The sequence below is a fragment of the Patella vulgata genome, chromosome 5 (genome assembly GCF_932274485.2).
Source record: "Patella vulgata chromosome 5, xgPatVulg1.2, whole genome shotgun sequence".
NCBI lineage: Eukaryota > Metazoa > Mollusca > Gastropoda > Patellidae > Patella > Patella vulgata.
This window is the reverse complement of record NC_065883.2, coordinates 28725922-28742851: the sequence shown is the minus strand read 5'-3', so window position 1 is coordinate 28742851 and position 16930 is coordinate 28725922. Positions and strand designations below refer to the sequence as shown.

The 16930-nt window shown below is 33.2% G+C and overlaps 1 protein-coding gene across 2 annotated transcripts; it reads left to right on the top strand.

Moving 5' to 3' along the window:
• Window positions 1-98: 98 nt before the first annotated feature.
• On the top strand, window positions 99-10968 carry LOC126821859 (eukaryotic translation initiation factor 4B). 2 transcript variants are annotated; one of them, XM_050550408.1, is made up of 15 exons: window positions 99-128; window positions 1250-1369; window positions 2200-2390; window positions 2646-2753; window positions 3274-3343; window positions 3756-3833; window positions 4041-4406; window positions 4966-5398; window positions 6005-6058; window positions 7744-7862; window positions 8163-8359; window positions 9560-9689; window positions 9900-9963; window positions 10404-10467; window positions 10748-10968. In XM_050550408.1, exons 1-15 carry the CDS (start codon window positions 116-118, stop codon window positions 10877-10879), a joined length of 2139 nt encoding a protein of 712 aa, XP_050406365.1. In that variant the 5' UTR covers window positions 99-115; the 3' UTR covers window positions 10880-10968. The 2 variants fall into 2 exon arrangements, with proteins under 2 accessions (XP_050406365.1, XP_050406366.1); XM_050550409.1 differs by lacking the exon at window positions 6005-6058.
• The last annotated feature ends 5962 nt before the right edge of the window (window positions 10969-16930 follow it).

Sequence of the window (16930 nt, the reverse complement as noted above, 5' to 3'; positions counted from 1 at the left end):
ACAAAAATTATTCTGGGGTAGAAACAAAATATGGACAATAATACATTATTGTGCAAATATTTATAAGATTGATATATTTTTTCTTCCGGTTGCGTCATCGCAGTAAATTTCCAAAATGGCGTCTGGAGGTAGGACAGCATGGCCCAAACCGCTCAATTTATATCACAAATATTATTAAATAAAATGCCCAAAACTAAATAGTCGAAGCACAGTGATTCCAAAAAATAATATGGACACCTTTTGGCAAAATGTCGGACAAAAATATGTGGTAAAACACCTTTAATTGGGTCAATAATAATACCATATTGTGCATTGCGATTTCTGATTGATCATGATAGGGAGGTGCCATGCCAATTTCCAATGGAAAGAAGGCGGATCCCCCCCCCCCCGCGTTATGTTGTGCTGTTGTAGTGGTTGTCATTGTGTATGATGATGTAATGAAAATATGCAAAACGTTTGCTCATTCTCAATCAATTAGAAACATAGTTATCGTGTTTCAACTTAATATGTAACAGGCATTGCCTGAGTAGAGTGAAGCTGATTATTGTCAAATATAAAACCTTCATAATTAATTTTCTCAAGTGATACAAAAAATGTTAAATAATTTAGTTTTCTCCAAATTGATTTTCATTTAGATCTAAATTGTATACATTAATTTTGTTTTTAAAAAAAGAACAAGAAAGTGTGAGAATTATTTTCATTGACATCAAAAATATGTGACGTCATTGATTAGACGCGTCATAGAAATAGTTCTATGAGGCGCGTAATCTCGCTTGGGCGAGATTTGGTAAGTTGACATGCGCATTGCCTGTTTTGCCCAGTGTATCCGGTTCCGGTCTGAATTTTTTTTTAATCAACAGTCTGTGGGTGACAATTTCAGTTACGCTCCTGTGTTACCGGAAAAGAGCTTTGATCAAGCACCGCGCTTTGCGCGATGCTTTAGAGCTTCGCTCTATATTAGTATCTAGCAATCAAACTGCTTTTTTTTTTTTACCTCAACCTGAGCTGTAAAGTTTATATTTATTTAACTAATTTGATTTATAAACACAAAAACATAATATGGAGCACAATTACTATTTATATTAAAGTGATGTTTTGTTCAGGGTTCTCTCAACGTTATCAAACAAAATTAAAACAGTAATTGTGTTCTATATTATGTTTTTGTTTTTATTTTGCTAAATGCTGCTCAAAGAAGATAACTAATTTATTTGTATGTATGAAAAATTTATTTGGATATTTTCGTTTTCAGGTAAAAAAAATAAGAAGAAGGGGAAGTCTATGAACCTAAGTGAATTCTTAGGTTCTAATGAACCCGTTGTATCTACAAAGAATATAGACTGGGCAGCTGAGATGGAAAATGCGGATGATGGTTTGTATATTTCTCGAGATATAAACTGTATTTCAGATGTAAATTTACTCAAGTGTATATTTTACCCCAGTTTTATTGTTCTATGCTGTCAAACCTGGGAGCTGGTTGTTTCATCCCATACCATTTCACCACAGCCTGTTTCTTCCAATCCTGAAGTCAAATGAAATTATAAGCTGAATATAGAAGCTTTGCTTCTTCCTTCGAAGTATGTTAGGAGTTACTTCTCTCATTACATGATACAATTGGAAATCAGTGAGACTAACTTTGGTTTATATAGCAGCACTGATCTTTTTGAAATTCAAGAAAACAATTATTTGACCCTAGACTGCTAGAGCTTTATTATTGCAATACTGTATTGGTTATTAGAATGGAGTTTGTCATGGAATTAAACTTTTTGATCCATTTATGTTAGAGGTCATTGTTTAGATGCTTGCTAATTTAGAGATGATTTGTTTGTTTTAAGTATAGAGATAAAAATGGGATTAGTAAGCTAAGCTTAGTTGTAAAACAAATATAACAAATAAATATAGGCTACACCACATTTCTAATCGAAAAACAACTTACACATGCATGATGTATAAAATGTTATGTCAGCATTTTCATCGTGAACTGCTGAATTTAGAAGGGGCCAAATTTAGGGATCTAATTAGAGGCTCATTCTCGTATAACTGGAGAATCTAAATTATATTTGTCAACAATGCTGAACATATATTTCTCTTTTATTTATAATTATGTTTTTTAGCCTGTTGCGCATTAGCTGGGGAAATTGTATGTTATTAAACAAAAATGAACATTTATTTCCACTTAGTCTAAGCTTTTTTTGTCTTCAGATTTTGGAGCTGCACCTTATGGTCAGCAGTTGTTTGATCGATCTAAATTACCTAAAGCCCCAAAAGCGGCTCGGGGACCAGATGTTGATATGAGTAAAGTTCCTACCCAGCCACCATTTACAGCTTTTATTGGCAACCTGCCATATGAATCATGTGAAGATAAGATTGAAATGTTCTTCTCAAAATTAAAGGTTTAAAAATATTTTAAAATTAGCTCTTAATTATTAGTAGTTTAATATAAAGAGGGCAGAGAACAGAAAAACCAGACTGATTACTCAGATGAACCTTGTTATTGGTGTCATTTAATGCACACTGAAGCTATTGAATCTACAAGTCTGCGGTGAATTATGCATAGTCCAGTATGTAGTATCTCAACTGGGAAGTTATATCATAAAAGCTGTATATAGTTATGTTTATATTTATTAAATACATATGTTGAATTTCAGTTCTTGAATGTGAGATTACCATCAGACCAAGGTAGATTACGTGGATTTGGTTATGTGGAATTTGAAGACAGAGAATCTTTATTGGAGGCATTAACAATGGATGATTCAGTAAGTTGTTCATAGACAAGTAACCAAAATGCAAAAATAATTTTGTGTATGCCTTTGTGAAAGGAGGAATACTACTTTCACTCTTATCTGAAATATGGTGTTAGGTGTTCTGTCAAGAAGATTAACCTCTCTGTCACACTGATCTAAAAAAAAAAAGTGTTATCGCTTTCACACTCATCTGAAATTGTTAGTAACATTAACTTTGTTCAAATCCCCAGGAAAAGTAAAATTTTGAGTTGGAGTATGAGTTTGAAATTAATTTAATCCAAATCATATGTGAGATACTTACAGTAACTTACACATAGCATGGAATTTCCTGATATCAGTCCAGAAAATCAGCATGGTGGGGCAGTCCACGGAAGCTTACCTGGCAACTCATACACTATCAAATATTTTCTTAAAATATACTTCTTACTCTGTCCAAAATTGAGTGCTGGTACTCTTCTCTTTGTTACTAGTATATATCAATAGTTTATGTTACTGTATATAATTTAAATTAATCAAAATTAATTTATTTAAGATGTTTGCTGGTAGAAAGATAAGAATAGATTTAGCTGGTCAGAATCAGAACAACCAAGGAGGAAGTTCAGGTATTATTCAACCTTTTTTTTTAGATGTTCAGAGATTGGCACAAAATAACATTTTATGTTGCGTCTAGAGCTTGTGGGTACCTAGATTGAAAATTAGATTGGGGTGTAATCACATAATGCTTATCAATGTTCTGTGTATTATTGTGTAGTCTTTAGAAATACAGTATTGTCAACTTTTTTGTACCTTGCGAGTAATAAAATTGCTGAAACCCCTTTAAAACAAAACAAGTAATAAAATACTGTAATTCAAATTATAATTCTAAACTCGTTTGTAATTGTGGCATGCTTTGAGTATTTCATCTAGAATATGGGATAACCCTAATCTAAAATGTTTCTTGTCTACTGCATGATTTGGCTACTGTTTTTCTATTAGTGTGATATTTAGTAATTTAATGAAACATATTGTTTGTAGATGGTCGATCAAGAGATCAGGGCCCTGATCGTACAGATAGTGATTGGAGACGACCTGGACCTGACACGCCAGACCAAGGTTAGTTAGATTTGATCATATGTCGTCTCTATTTTTTAAAAAAATCTGGAGGACCTACTGTACTACTTATATTTCACCAAGTAATGTGTGTGTGTGTCCATACAGTGTATTATTGAGTTCCGAATTATGCTTCAATATAGTGTTTTAGAAATAATTATTTTTTAATGATAAACCATTAACACGATTTACTATAATTTCATTTTTCAGATGACAGAGGAGGTCGTTATGGTGATAGAGATGGTGGTAGTCGCTACGGAGATAGGGATGGAGGCAGTCGCTTTGGAGATAGAGATGGCGGTAGTCGTTTTGGCGATAGGGATGGTGGTAGTCGTTTTGGCGACAGAGATGGTGGTCGCTATGGAGATAGAGATGGTGGTAGTCGTTACGGAGGAGGTGGTCGTAGCTATGATCGTGGAGGTAGCAGCTATGGAGATAGAGATGGTGGTCGTTATGGAGATAGAGATGGTGGAAGATATGGTGGTGATAGAGATGGTGGAAGGTATGGGGGCGATAGAGATGGTGGAAGGTATGGGGGCGATAGAGGTGGCGGACGCTATGGCGACAGAGATAGAGGTAATTGATAAATCAATGATATGTTTTAACAATTTATACACTCAGATTGAAATGTTATATATTGTCCATCTGTTATCAAAAACTGCTTGTGGATGCCTTGGAGGCTAAAGTTATCATTCGATTGACAAAGAAGCCTATTTCCGATTTTCAAACATTTCTGATCATTACTTTCTGGTTCTCAGTTAGATCTATGTGACTCAGTGATCATTGACCGAGAAAGTTCCTTGAGGTTTTTAGAACATTGTTTCCCCTTGTCACTGGTGCAGGGCGGACAGAGAATGGAGTCCCATTTACACATTGGTGTGCATGTAAATGAAACCTTAGCAGTTGGAATTTGATGAAGAGTAAGCAGAAACGATGTCAAATATAATTATTTCTTTTAATATATGGATGGGTTATTGCGCTTGATCAGTTTTTAACTTGTTGTAATTGCTACTATTACTAACAACTGAATAAAAATGTGACTATATGGATGTCCTAGCAGCTTTGGCTCTACAGCTTGTTGTTGATCATGATTATGTGTAAACTAATGAATTATTTTAATTTCATTCTAAAACAGGATATGGTGGTGGAAGTTATGGTGGCTCTAGAGGTGGAGGTTATGAACCTGCTAATCGAGAATCAAGCCAAGAGGCACCAAAGGAAAGAAAGAGATTACAACTGGCCCCACGATCCAAGCCAGTAGAAAATGATAGTGCCCCACCCGCAAATGATGCAAGTGCAACCCCAACACCATCAAAAACCTCATCCATATTTGGAAATGCTAAACCCGTTGACACTGCTGCAAAAGAGCGCGAGATATTTGAACGTTTACATTCTGTGCAAAAACCCCCAGAAGAGGAAACTCCTAAAGAACGAGAAAAAAAGCCATCTATTTTTGGGGACGCAAAACCTGTGAATACGGCAGCTAGAGAAAAGGAAATAGAAGAAAGGCTGCGGAAACAGCGTGAAACTGAGCGAGTTTTAGCAGATAATGATAGAAATTATGAAAGGTTAGTAAATATTTGTCTATAAAGGAATGGAATAGTTCATGCAGCTTTACTATTTTACTTCATTTGATTTTCTGGTACATTGGGGTGGATATGTTAATTATTGATCATTTGTACGAATTCTAACACATGAAGAATGATGTTTTGTGTGCATTCTTCATCGATGATTACTGCGAAGAAAAAATGAAACCAATAAGTTATTTGAGAAAATCTGAGGGCTGTATATATGGTCTACATTTGTAGTTGGAAATGATGTTTTTTTGATTGAAATGAATTTCCTTATTTTTACCCCCCAGTTTGTTTTTAAATTTTACTTCTCCAAGGCAATAGGCCTATGTATAGTTACAAATTTTACCTCAAGACCTGATCTAGATATTTGATTTTGCCAATCATAGTCAAACCTGAAATATTGATATTATGAAGAAAACCATTTAATGGGATCAAATATTGCTAGATTAAGCCTTAAAATCCCCAACTGAGTTTGATTTTATTTTGGTTGTTGAGGTTTTTTTTACCTTATTGTGGCTTTATATTTTTGTGTTTTTGACTGCATGCCCTATTAGTTTACACATATATATATAAAGATACACACATTTTATTCCCCAACAGTCCTGCAGAAGAAAATTATCAACCAAGAGATTCTTTGGCCGAAAGTGACAACCAGTAAGAATTAACGGCCAATAACTAGCCTTTATTTTATTTATTATTTTTTTTTTTACAAAAATTGAGAAAATGTTGCCTTAAATATTTGTTTATATTTAGGATCCTAGATAAATATTGTTGCATTACGGAATCGTATGACAAACAAACCCTCACTTTATGTGGATATTAACTTATAAATTTTATTAAGCTATAATCTCTGTTTTAATTTACTATTATCATAGTCCTGGTAATTGATATTATTCAATATTCTACATTCTTTCAGGCAACTGACTCCCAATTGTAGGTTTCATAAAAACGTTTTTTAATCTGATAAAATTTGCTTTCAGTATTCTTTTGAATTTATGTATGGTGGTAATGTCTAACTGTTTAAATTATTACCAAAAGTTTTATTTGACAATTTTGTGTAATAACCAATCTAAGTAATAAAATAATTTATAGACAATCTTCAGTGTTAAATGTAATTCCTCATTGATTGAGGCCTGAATAAAGTTTAATAAGACCAGCTCTGTACTATTATATTTTCATTTTAGTAGAGTTAAAATGTTATCTGCAATATGTCAACTTCAGCTTTATTTTCTTTATGGACATAAAATATTTAACAAAGAAAGATTTTCATCTCAAATTATATGAACACATAATATTCTGTTAAATTAACAGTTTTATTTTTGTACCTAAATCACAGAGTTCCTGTTTTACAGCACTGTATTAATGAGTGGAATGCATGTACTACATATTTAGCCATATATATCACAACTACAATACTGTTAATTAGAAAATGACCGAATGGGTGGTGCGCAAGATGATTAAAAATGAAATGAAATTTGATATAACATTTTACAGTTTGCTATGAGGGTAATTTTGCCCGGACAGTGGCACGGTGGCCTACTCTTATAGTGAATTCCAATTGTCAAAGGTTCTTACACACCAATGTGTACACAGGACCTCTGTTTTCTGTTCCATCTGAAGGACTACACATTCTCAGTCCCTCTGCCTTGCCTCTCTGACAAGAGGGAACCACACTCGAAAATCCTGATTTACTTTCGGTCAACACAGGGATGGAACATGGGAGCACCACTGAAATTGGAGAACCATCCCCGAAAATCCGAATGGATCATAGTACCTCCAGATTAGCGAGCCAATGTCTTACTCCCTGAGCCATCATGGCACCCTAGTTAGATATAATAAAGCTTTGTGATCCACATGTATGTCATAATATATCATCTAAAATAGAGAAAGCAGAAGTTTATAGAAATGCTTGTATGAAAAACAACACTCATTATCAACATATGCTCTACCTGTCTGGCCACTTTTATTTTCACATGTTTTCATATAGCACAGAAACATTTATCTAATCCAATCCAAATAAAGTGAATATAACACTTACATGCAATTCTATGTAAAGAGTGGGGGTCTAGGTGGTTAAGTGGGTAAGACGCTGGCTCGCTAGCCTGGAGGTCGGATGTTTGATCCCTTGTCAGTGATGGACGGAGGGTCTGACAAGGACAGCTGTCTAGTCGTTCGGATGTGACGAAAAACTGAGGTCTCGTGTACACATTGGCGTACACATAAAAGATCCCTTGACAGTTGGAATTCGATATAAGAGTAGGCTGTACTGCCGATGTCCGGGCATATTGGACATGGGGAACAAATATCCAAATGTTAAGTTCAATTGTTTTTATTTTCAGACCGTCTGGACGTATGAGACGAGATAGTGAAGAAAATAGACGGGTGAGACGAGATAGTGAGGAAAATAGACGGGAGCGTCATTTATCAAATAGTAGCAGCGGAAAGGGCTCTCGTCATAGTAAGTTTATTTCCTTTGTTCTTATAGAATCTTAGGAAAATTTAAGTAAAATCATTTCTATGATCGGGAAGCCAAATAGAGACTTTTCCCTAATTCGATTGTAATCGAAATTCTATTGGAGATTTCCTGTAATGTATATTCCTTGGGTAAAAAGGGGTTTTGATTATTGATTATAGGTGCTTATTAGCATAAAACATGGAATAAATTAATTGAATTATGTTAGATGGAAACTGGACCTGGAGTTAAACATACTGATCAAAAAAAAAGTTCTCATTATTTATCTTTTTTTTTTGTTTTTAGGTCATAATTCAGGCGGAGTTCGATCTCGTAAAGATAGTGATTTATCTAATCATTCACAGGATCACGAGGATAATCCTTCGTCACCAAAACATGAGGTCACAACCCCTGTTAAAGTTATTCCTGCCCCTCCCCCAAAGGAAAATGCATGGCAGAAAAGAAAACCAGAAATAATGTCTCCCCCATCGCAACAACCACAGGTACATGTATTTTAAACCCAGACCTGGACTGATTACCAAGAGTCTGCTTAGAGCTCAAATTGTACACAATCTTTGCTGAACCCCTTAGAAACTATTATACAATATGTATGACTTGTATATGGATTTGCTAGTGTGCATTAAACTGTTAGTGAGATCATAAGTCGAAAGACGAAAGTAATAAGTGATTACCAGTTTTGTAGTGTTTTTATACACCTACATTTTCATGTGGACGTATATTGTCGTCGCCCCTGTCCGTCCGTCAGGTCACAATTTTTATCTGATTTTGACGAAACTTGAAATATAGGTCTATCTCCCAAAGATCTCGGTTCTTTTCAATATTGGCATGTATCGAACCATAACTTCATGGATTATGGCCCCTGATTGTATGAAAAGTCACGTTTTTAGCTTTTGGACACTCTAGAGCTCACAATTTTGATGAAACTTGAAATGCATGGTTATAACCCAAATATCTTGTTTCCTTTTGATATTCGAACATATCGGATTGTGAATTCCTGAATTATGGCTCCTGATTGTATCGGACCATAACTTCATGGATTATGGCCCCTGATTGTACGAAAAATCACGTTTTTAGCTTGTGGACACCCTAATGATTGCTGGACAAAATGGCCGCCCCTTGTACGCAAATAGTGTAAAATATGGTATATCGAGGTTGTGGACCCTCTAGAGGTCACAATTTTCATCTGATTTTGATGAAACTTGGAATGCATGTTTCTATCCCAAAGATCTTGGTTCCTTTCGTTATTTGCACATATCGGATTGTAACTTCCTGAATTCTGGTCCCTGATTGTATGAAAAATCAGGCTTATAGCTTGTGGTCCCTCAAGAGGTCACAATTTTTTTCCGATTTCAAAAAACATTTGAGTATATCACCGTTACACCCCAATGATGGTTGAGTGCGAATTTCATGGGGCAAAACTTTATAAAAACCAAACAAATTCTAATGGTTTTCTGATAAATACTTAATGAGTTTTTACTCTTAATCAGATTTTAATGTATTATAAATGTTTCATTACCGAAAAAAGTAAAAATATGTGACAACTCTTGTTGACTGTGCCCGGACGATTTAGCTGCTGTGGGCGTATGTTTCGTTGCCTGGCAACCTATCTTTTAAATATTTTGGAATGATAATGGCTAAGATAGAGAATTTGTATTGCAAAATTGTATTACTTTTCATTGTAGGTATCTAGAGCAAGCGAAGGTAGTGCTAATAAAACTAAGTCCCCAGGTGACAAAGAAATGACATCACGGCAAAATTCCAATGATAAGCCAAGATCAGATAGAGATCGAGATGGTTATAGAGACAGGAAAGGTAGGTTTCACCATCTTTATCATTTACATTTAACACGTTTTATTGAATAGTAACTAAAATGATTGTCCCCTGCCTTTCTAAGAATGGTTAACGCGTGCTCATTGGATCATAAGGTCTATCATTGAGTCACCAGTCTCTTATCAGGTATTGATGTCATTAGGATTTTAGCTTCAATAATAATAACTTTTATTCTGTATTTTAATCATTCAGATGATCGACCCAAAGGTCCACCAATTAAATATGATGGTAAAAATAAAGAAAACACCAAACCAAAGTAAGTTTCTTAATAACTGTTTTAATTTGATATAAGTTTGTGATGTAATAACAACAGAGTATTCTGGGATGCTAGAATGATAATTTCTTAGGCCAGTTTTCCATGTAAGCATTTTTGTGGCATCTCCTTGTGCCTTTTTGCCCAGGGAAAGGTCTGCCTAATGCATGTGTAATGGGACTGTTTCAATGGAACCATATACATGGAACACAGGCCTTAGTCCTGGACATAAGGATATGACAGAGAGTGTGAAGATAGAACATGCAACCATAAATATGATCTCATAAATCTAACATCAGCCTTTCCTTTTAATATCTTAAATCTTTCAAACTTTATTTTCAACTCTCTCTCTCTACATTTATGGGTTTTGTTTTATCTTAAGGATTTTTCTTGGGTACTCAGTCAGTTTAGATTTACATATGTAAACAATGTTCTATTTTCAGGCGTGAAAAGCCAGTCCCCAAGTCTTTTGAAGAAATGCCAAAATACAATAAAGGTGAAGCAAAGGTAAACTAATATAATTTCCAGTTTCAATTGATTTTAGTAGTATTAAACACATCACCACAATGAAAACATGCATGATGAAATTTTGATAGTTGCAGCCATTTTAGAAGCGAACATTGTTAGCTGTTAACCTTTACTGCCTTTTCTAAATAATATACATCTATTTACTTAAGAGCATGATATAACAAAAAATCAATATGCTGATAATTCACAGTCCAGTATGTTGCTGTTTGCGGTATTAACAAGATTACCATTCAAACTTAAAATTATATATTTATTTCAGGATTGGTCGGATCAAAATAAATTTGCTCTGATTTCTTCATCAAAATCTGATGAGGAAGAAGATGATGATGATAGAAAAGAAGAGGAAAATGAGGAAACTACTGAAACAACTGAAGTTAAAATTGAATCATAGAAATGGAGAGACAAAGAAAAAGAATCTATTTATAGGACAAATAGACATAGAGTATTTTATTTAATTATCAAAATGGAATTTTTTTTTTTAGGGGGTTGGGGTGTGGGAGTGGGGGGGGGGGGGAAACATTGTCAGTCCTTTTAAACACAGGGGAATTCAGTGTGGTGGTACAAAAATTATGTTTGTAACTTAAAACAGCATTGTAGTTTTGTGTTATTTAAATACAAAAGATTTTCAATTTCACAAAACTGGACTAGCCTTTTGGGGTAGTTGCTTGAGAATAAATGCTTATTGTGACTAATGGTTATTCAGATTTTACAATTATCCCCCTGTGGATAGGTTTGATGGGCTTAATGAAGCATCATATCTTTAATCAAATGTAGCTGATGTAAGGAATTTTAAAAGTATTACGTAAAATAATCCACAGCATAAAGAGAAGAGTTTTTAATATAAATTTGTATATATTTATCATTTCAGTGTGAATTTGAAATATTTAAATTTGCGTATTTTTAAATTTAAAAAGTAATAAAATTTTCTGGTCTATGATGCATCTTTATTGTATAGTTATTAATATAAAATTTATGGAATAATGGGAAACCTATTGTGTATTGATGATATAGAAAGTAGAACAACATAAACATATGTCAAATTTTATTACTGTCTGGATCATGCTATAAAAAAGGTGTTTTGTGGCCATATGAAAATCCTGCTTTTGAATACGTTTATAAAAGCTTACCCATATGTTGTAAATCACCTCCGACAAAAAAAATCCTTTGTACAAATCTAATATTCCACAGCATGAAAAAGATCTCTTGAAAAATTGGACAGCTCACAAGTTTTGACTAAAAACAGTATACCATAATCAAAGCTAATTGCGTTAGGGTGAGAGCATACTGTATCCATCGAAATAATTTTGAGCACTATTAACACAATTCAAAATGAATTTGTGGCATTGTTCGATTTATGATCCCAAAAAATAGACGCATTGTGATAAAGTCTGTCAGAAATATAAGCTAAAGAGTTGATTTTTTTTTTTCTTTGGGATATTTAGTAGCACAATGGAGTTTATTTAACCAAAGGGTATGGGTTTATATCCATAATAGAATAGTTTGTTCATACAGGACAAAAATACTTGAGTCTTTTACCATGGCTACAACAGTTAGCAGTGTCACTTCATAATTTTTGCATGTATCCCAACTCAACGAAATATCTAGATGCCCAATTTTGTTTGTTAAATGATTACTAGAATCTTTGTTTTTGTTTGTATTTCAATTTAGATTAGCATGAACAGGTGATTTATTGTGTATGTAACTTCTAGAATGGGATTATATATATATTAATTGGACTTGTATATATAATACACAAGCTTAATAAATGACTATCAAAACTGATAAAAACCATCCTCAATAACTTCTATAATCTGGGGTTACTGTTAATAGCAAAGACTTTGCAGATGTTTTACGGCTTGACTGATAAAATACCTACACTGGTAACATCAAGATAAATATCCTCCATAATGGTGTCTTTTATACATTTATTTGATAATCAATTATTTTGATATTCTAGCATTCAATAGAAACAATTATTTGTCTTGGCCTGTAGAAATAAATTCATTTTTACTGACATTCTGTTTTATAAATTTTAAAATATAATTTCAGATAAAAATTGGAGATTATCACTCACTTAGTCTGTAAAATGTATTGTTTTTATTAAATGGTGGCCAAGCTTGCTATATTACAATATATCCATTATTTGTTAGAAATAGTAAATTTTGGGTCATCATCAAATGTAAATACATAATTATTATAATCAGAATGTGTGTAATGCATGCTTCATCTGTTAGGTACAATATTTTTAAGGAGGAAGTGATAAAAAAATTTAACAGTTGTCTGCCTTGAGCATTATTCAATTTACCGAACACCACTTATCTAATTATGTTATATCTGTTGAACATATAGAAGGAAGGGTTATAAAGGAAGTAGAACCTGAATCTAAACTGTTCTACATGTCACCAGTCAAAAGGCAACACCTAGTAAATCATGTTTTTCTTGTTTTGAGAAAACAAAGGAAAACGAAATGAATGAATATTAAACCCCAGCTTATCCATTGATTTGACTATTGAGTTACTAGGTTTTTCTGTGGCATACTAGTAATCATACTAGACAAATGAAGGAAGTTGCTAGATTGTGTCATGAGTGTAACTGCTTACAAAATCAAAAGATCGGAATATCTAGTACAACAACAGGAAGCACATACCCTAGTAACTACAAATTTGGTCCTAACTCAATTTTGATAAAAAAAAAAGTGAGTTACTAGGTGTTGCCTTTTGACGGGAGATGTATACTAGCTTAGACGAACCAGCGGTCACTGGAAAGAATATGGTTCATTCCATGAAAAACTTTCTAACATTTTCTAACTTCTAAACTTCAATCTTGATGGGCAAACAAAAGTTGCAAAGTTTATTCTTTTCTGATCAATAATTTCCAAAATGGTTGGTTGTGTAGAATATTAAATAATGGGTAGACAACTCAACAATTTACATCACAAACATCTTTTACTTCTAATTCATTTATCATTGTCCATTATCAACACTAGAATCAAACATTGGGAGTGGTTTTTGATTTCTCATTTGAAGGTGTATATTCTTTGATGGTTAAATCTTTTATTCAATTCTTTTCTGTTCTCCTAATTCTAATAAATTATTGAGTTTATAGGGTTTAAATTATTTCAAAGTAGAATCATGTTATGACTGAAATCCATTATTAAAGTCAAGCATAGCATTTTACGTGTACTGTCTGATGTGAAAATAATTGTTCAACACTCTGCTGAATTTTTTTAAAAATTAACTATTTATCAAAATGATTATTTTAAAAATATATGAGAATTGTCCTTGTTGTTAATTTCAGTACTACAAAAATATTAAATAAATAACCCCAGAGCCGCCATTTTTGTATTTTTTTTTTGGGACCAGGAACTGGTCGCTAACTGCTACTCATTTGTTCTGGGGGTGATACTCGTTGAAAAAGCCTAAGGCCCCGTTAATTGAAGTCCTATCGACATGAAATATGGCATGCTTGGTCTTTGAATTTCAGGGGGGTTGGATGGCTGAATGGTTAGCGTATGCGCGCTGTATCATGAAGTCTGTCATTGAGTCAACTGGTGTGGTTTTGAATCCCTCGGTTGTACGTGACAAGGAGTAGGGTCGCCTGTCCAACCTCGTGGGTTTTCTCCGGGTCCTCCGGTTTCCTCCCGCTGCTAAAGACCCCTACGCGCAAGCGAATTATTGAAATAAAATTAAACCATATGTTAGTCCCGAAATGACCTAGTTTGTGTCGAGTGGACGTTAAACCTCATTTCTCTCTCTCTCTCTCTTTGAATTTCATCCAACAACATGGTCAGTTCCTGGCCTATAGTATAATCATACTTTTTGTATTATTTAGTCCTAGTTTGTGGAAATGTTTTTTTTTTTTACCAGCAATTGATATGAGGTAAAGTAGGGTTACAAATAAAATAACATAAAATTTTTTGAGTTTTACTAAATATTCATAATTATAAAAAAAACATACATTCATCCCAACACAAATATGTAATTTTATATACAAGCAACTTTTAATCTTATTTACTGAGTTTGAATTCTTCTTTGTATTCTTGCCTTTCTCATGTTGAAGATTGTGACCACCCAATATTTTAAAATCTATCTTTACTATGACCTATTCTATTGTTGTCAGTGTTAATATATATTATGTTATCATATATATAGTTTTGTGTACATAATATCATTAATGGTGGCCAATTAAAGGCAGACTTTTTTTTGCTTTGTAACATAATGTTGACAATTGGTTATTGTATTAAAATAATATTTCAAATGAAACATGGTGATATGTTAATTTTTGATCCATCTGTAAAATTTGGATGGCACTAGAGCCTACCCTGGATTCAAATAAAACTTCACTATTTTAATTTGTTAATTAAAAAATTTAAATATAGCAGTATGTTGTTGCAAGACATTTAGCACATCTGTGTCATTCTCCTGCAGCATAAGTTAAACAAGTGCACTGTAAAGAGTAGTCACCCCCTGGGTGCCATTTGTATTCTATTACTTACCTCTGCTTAGTAGTGCTTAGCCTAAATCATCAAACTCATTCAGCTGATGCACATCTAGATGAAGTTTGAACATTTTACCTAACCTGGAAGTGGAGTTAATGTGTTCTATAGTCTCGACCAATCAAATGGCTTATCTTGGTTCAAAGTAAGCAGAAAATCCTTATCATTGACACCTTTTGAAACTCTACACCAAGTTTAATCATTGTAGCTCAATTAGAAGAGTTATTGTGTCCCAAAGTTGTAGCGGGACAGCTGCTTAGCATACAATCTACCTCAAAAGGCAGGGTACAGACTTCACCTGTGATGGTTGCTTCTAGTGTAAATGCATACTGGTAAATATTGTAATATTTTGTCGACATTTTTTTAATTCAGTTTTGAATTAAAATAAAACCTGATGTGTAGTTCTAACTTAAAATACAGATGTGACGTCATCCTTTGATGTTGGAGTACCATTATTTCAAATAATCGTACGGGCAATGTGCCAAGTGTAACTTGGTAAAATATTGAACTCCAGTGACGTATTTCATTGCAGGGCACGTGCAAGTGTCTGTATTTTAAGTTGTTTAATGGTCTCGAGCTTAAGACATTGCATAATATATTGTAAAAATGTTACAATATATTACTTAATGTCTCGCTCTCGACCATTAAACAATACATAATTAAGAGATGCATTCCCACGAAGGTATTTATAGGGTAGTTATTTCCAATAAAAGTATGATATGGAAAGTAGAGACACCTGATCTTGCTAGAAAATACTTGATTCCCTGGAAAACACCCTTGGGTGCAGGCACAAAACAAAAATGTATGGGTATACCTAAAAGTTGGAAGAACATTGTCTTTAATATTTATGGTAGATGGAAAGCGACTAACCACAAATACAAGCTGAAGTGGATTCTACCTCAATCTAGTCACGTAATAAAAAAAATAGATTAAGAGTATTTTTCTTCTGATTTAAATGTTTTGAGAGGGATTTGAAGCAAACTTTTGATAGATAAATTAGTTTGAATATGTTTTAGTTCAAATATATCATCAAACCACACAGTTAAATTCATCAACGGGAAAGCATCTTTAATCAGTCATAAATAATGATTTATAAAAGCACACAATGTAACTTTTCAATATTTATTTCAATGTTACATTAAAACATTTATAACTATATTAAATACTAAACACCTATCAAAATATATGGTCTACCAAATTTTCAACAAAAGATAAAGAAATAACCAACTAAAAAAATTCTGAGCTGGAAATCTGCAATTTTTAGTAACAAGTATTGGTCCAGTATTCTAACAAATAAATTCAGACTGAATTACATGTTGAATAAATTAAAGGTACAGACTCATTTAAGTGATGCCAAATTTATGAAGAAGTTTGATTATATGCATTTTTAAACAATTTAAATGTCAATAAGCAGATCACAATAAACCATTTCTTAAGTACCTATAAACAAACCCTGACAAAAATGAACTCATCCATGCTGCTCAAATGTGGAAATTGCACTTCAAGTTGTTAAAAAATACAAAATATAGATAATTTCATCCTCTGTACATTTCCAGATGATATTGCTTTAGATAAAAATACAAAGATGTTTATTTTTGGAGGGTGTTATCAAATATAATGTTCTTTAAAAAAAAAAACCAAAAAAAAACCTGCTGGTTATATAATATTTGCTCCCTAAACCTACTAACTTTGGGTAATATTTATATTAGAAATGGTAACATGTCTTATTCCCTCAACAATTTACTAGTCAGGGATCACTGAAATAAATACATGTAAATACAAACTTATCACAATCGGTATCATTTTACAGGTTTAATAATATGCTGGGAAATATTTAATGCAGTTCTATTTTCTTTAAAATTAAATGGACAAAGACTACTCTAAAAACATTTCCTCCTGTCACACCAAAATACATTTTCCAAATACAAACAAGGGTAAGCTAAACTC

Coding starts and splice junctions, on each gene's coding strand:
- LOC126821859 (XM_050550408.1), top strand. Junction 2,391..2,645: donor TGTTCTTCTCAAAATTAAAG/GTTTAAAAATAT, acceptor GTTGAATTTCAG/TTCTTGAATGTGAGATTACC. Junction 5,399..6,004: donor AATGATAGAAATTATGAAAG/GTTAGTAAATAT, acceptor ATTCCCCAACAG/TCCTGCAGAAGAAAATTATC.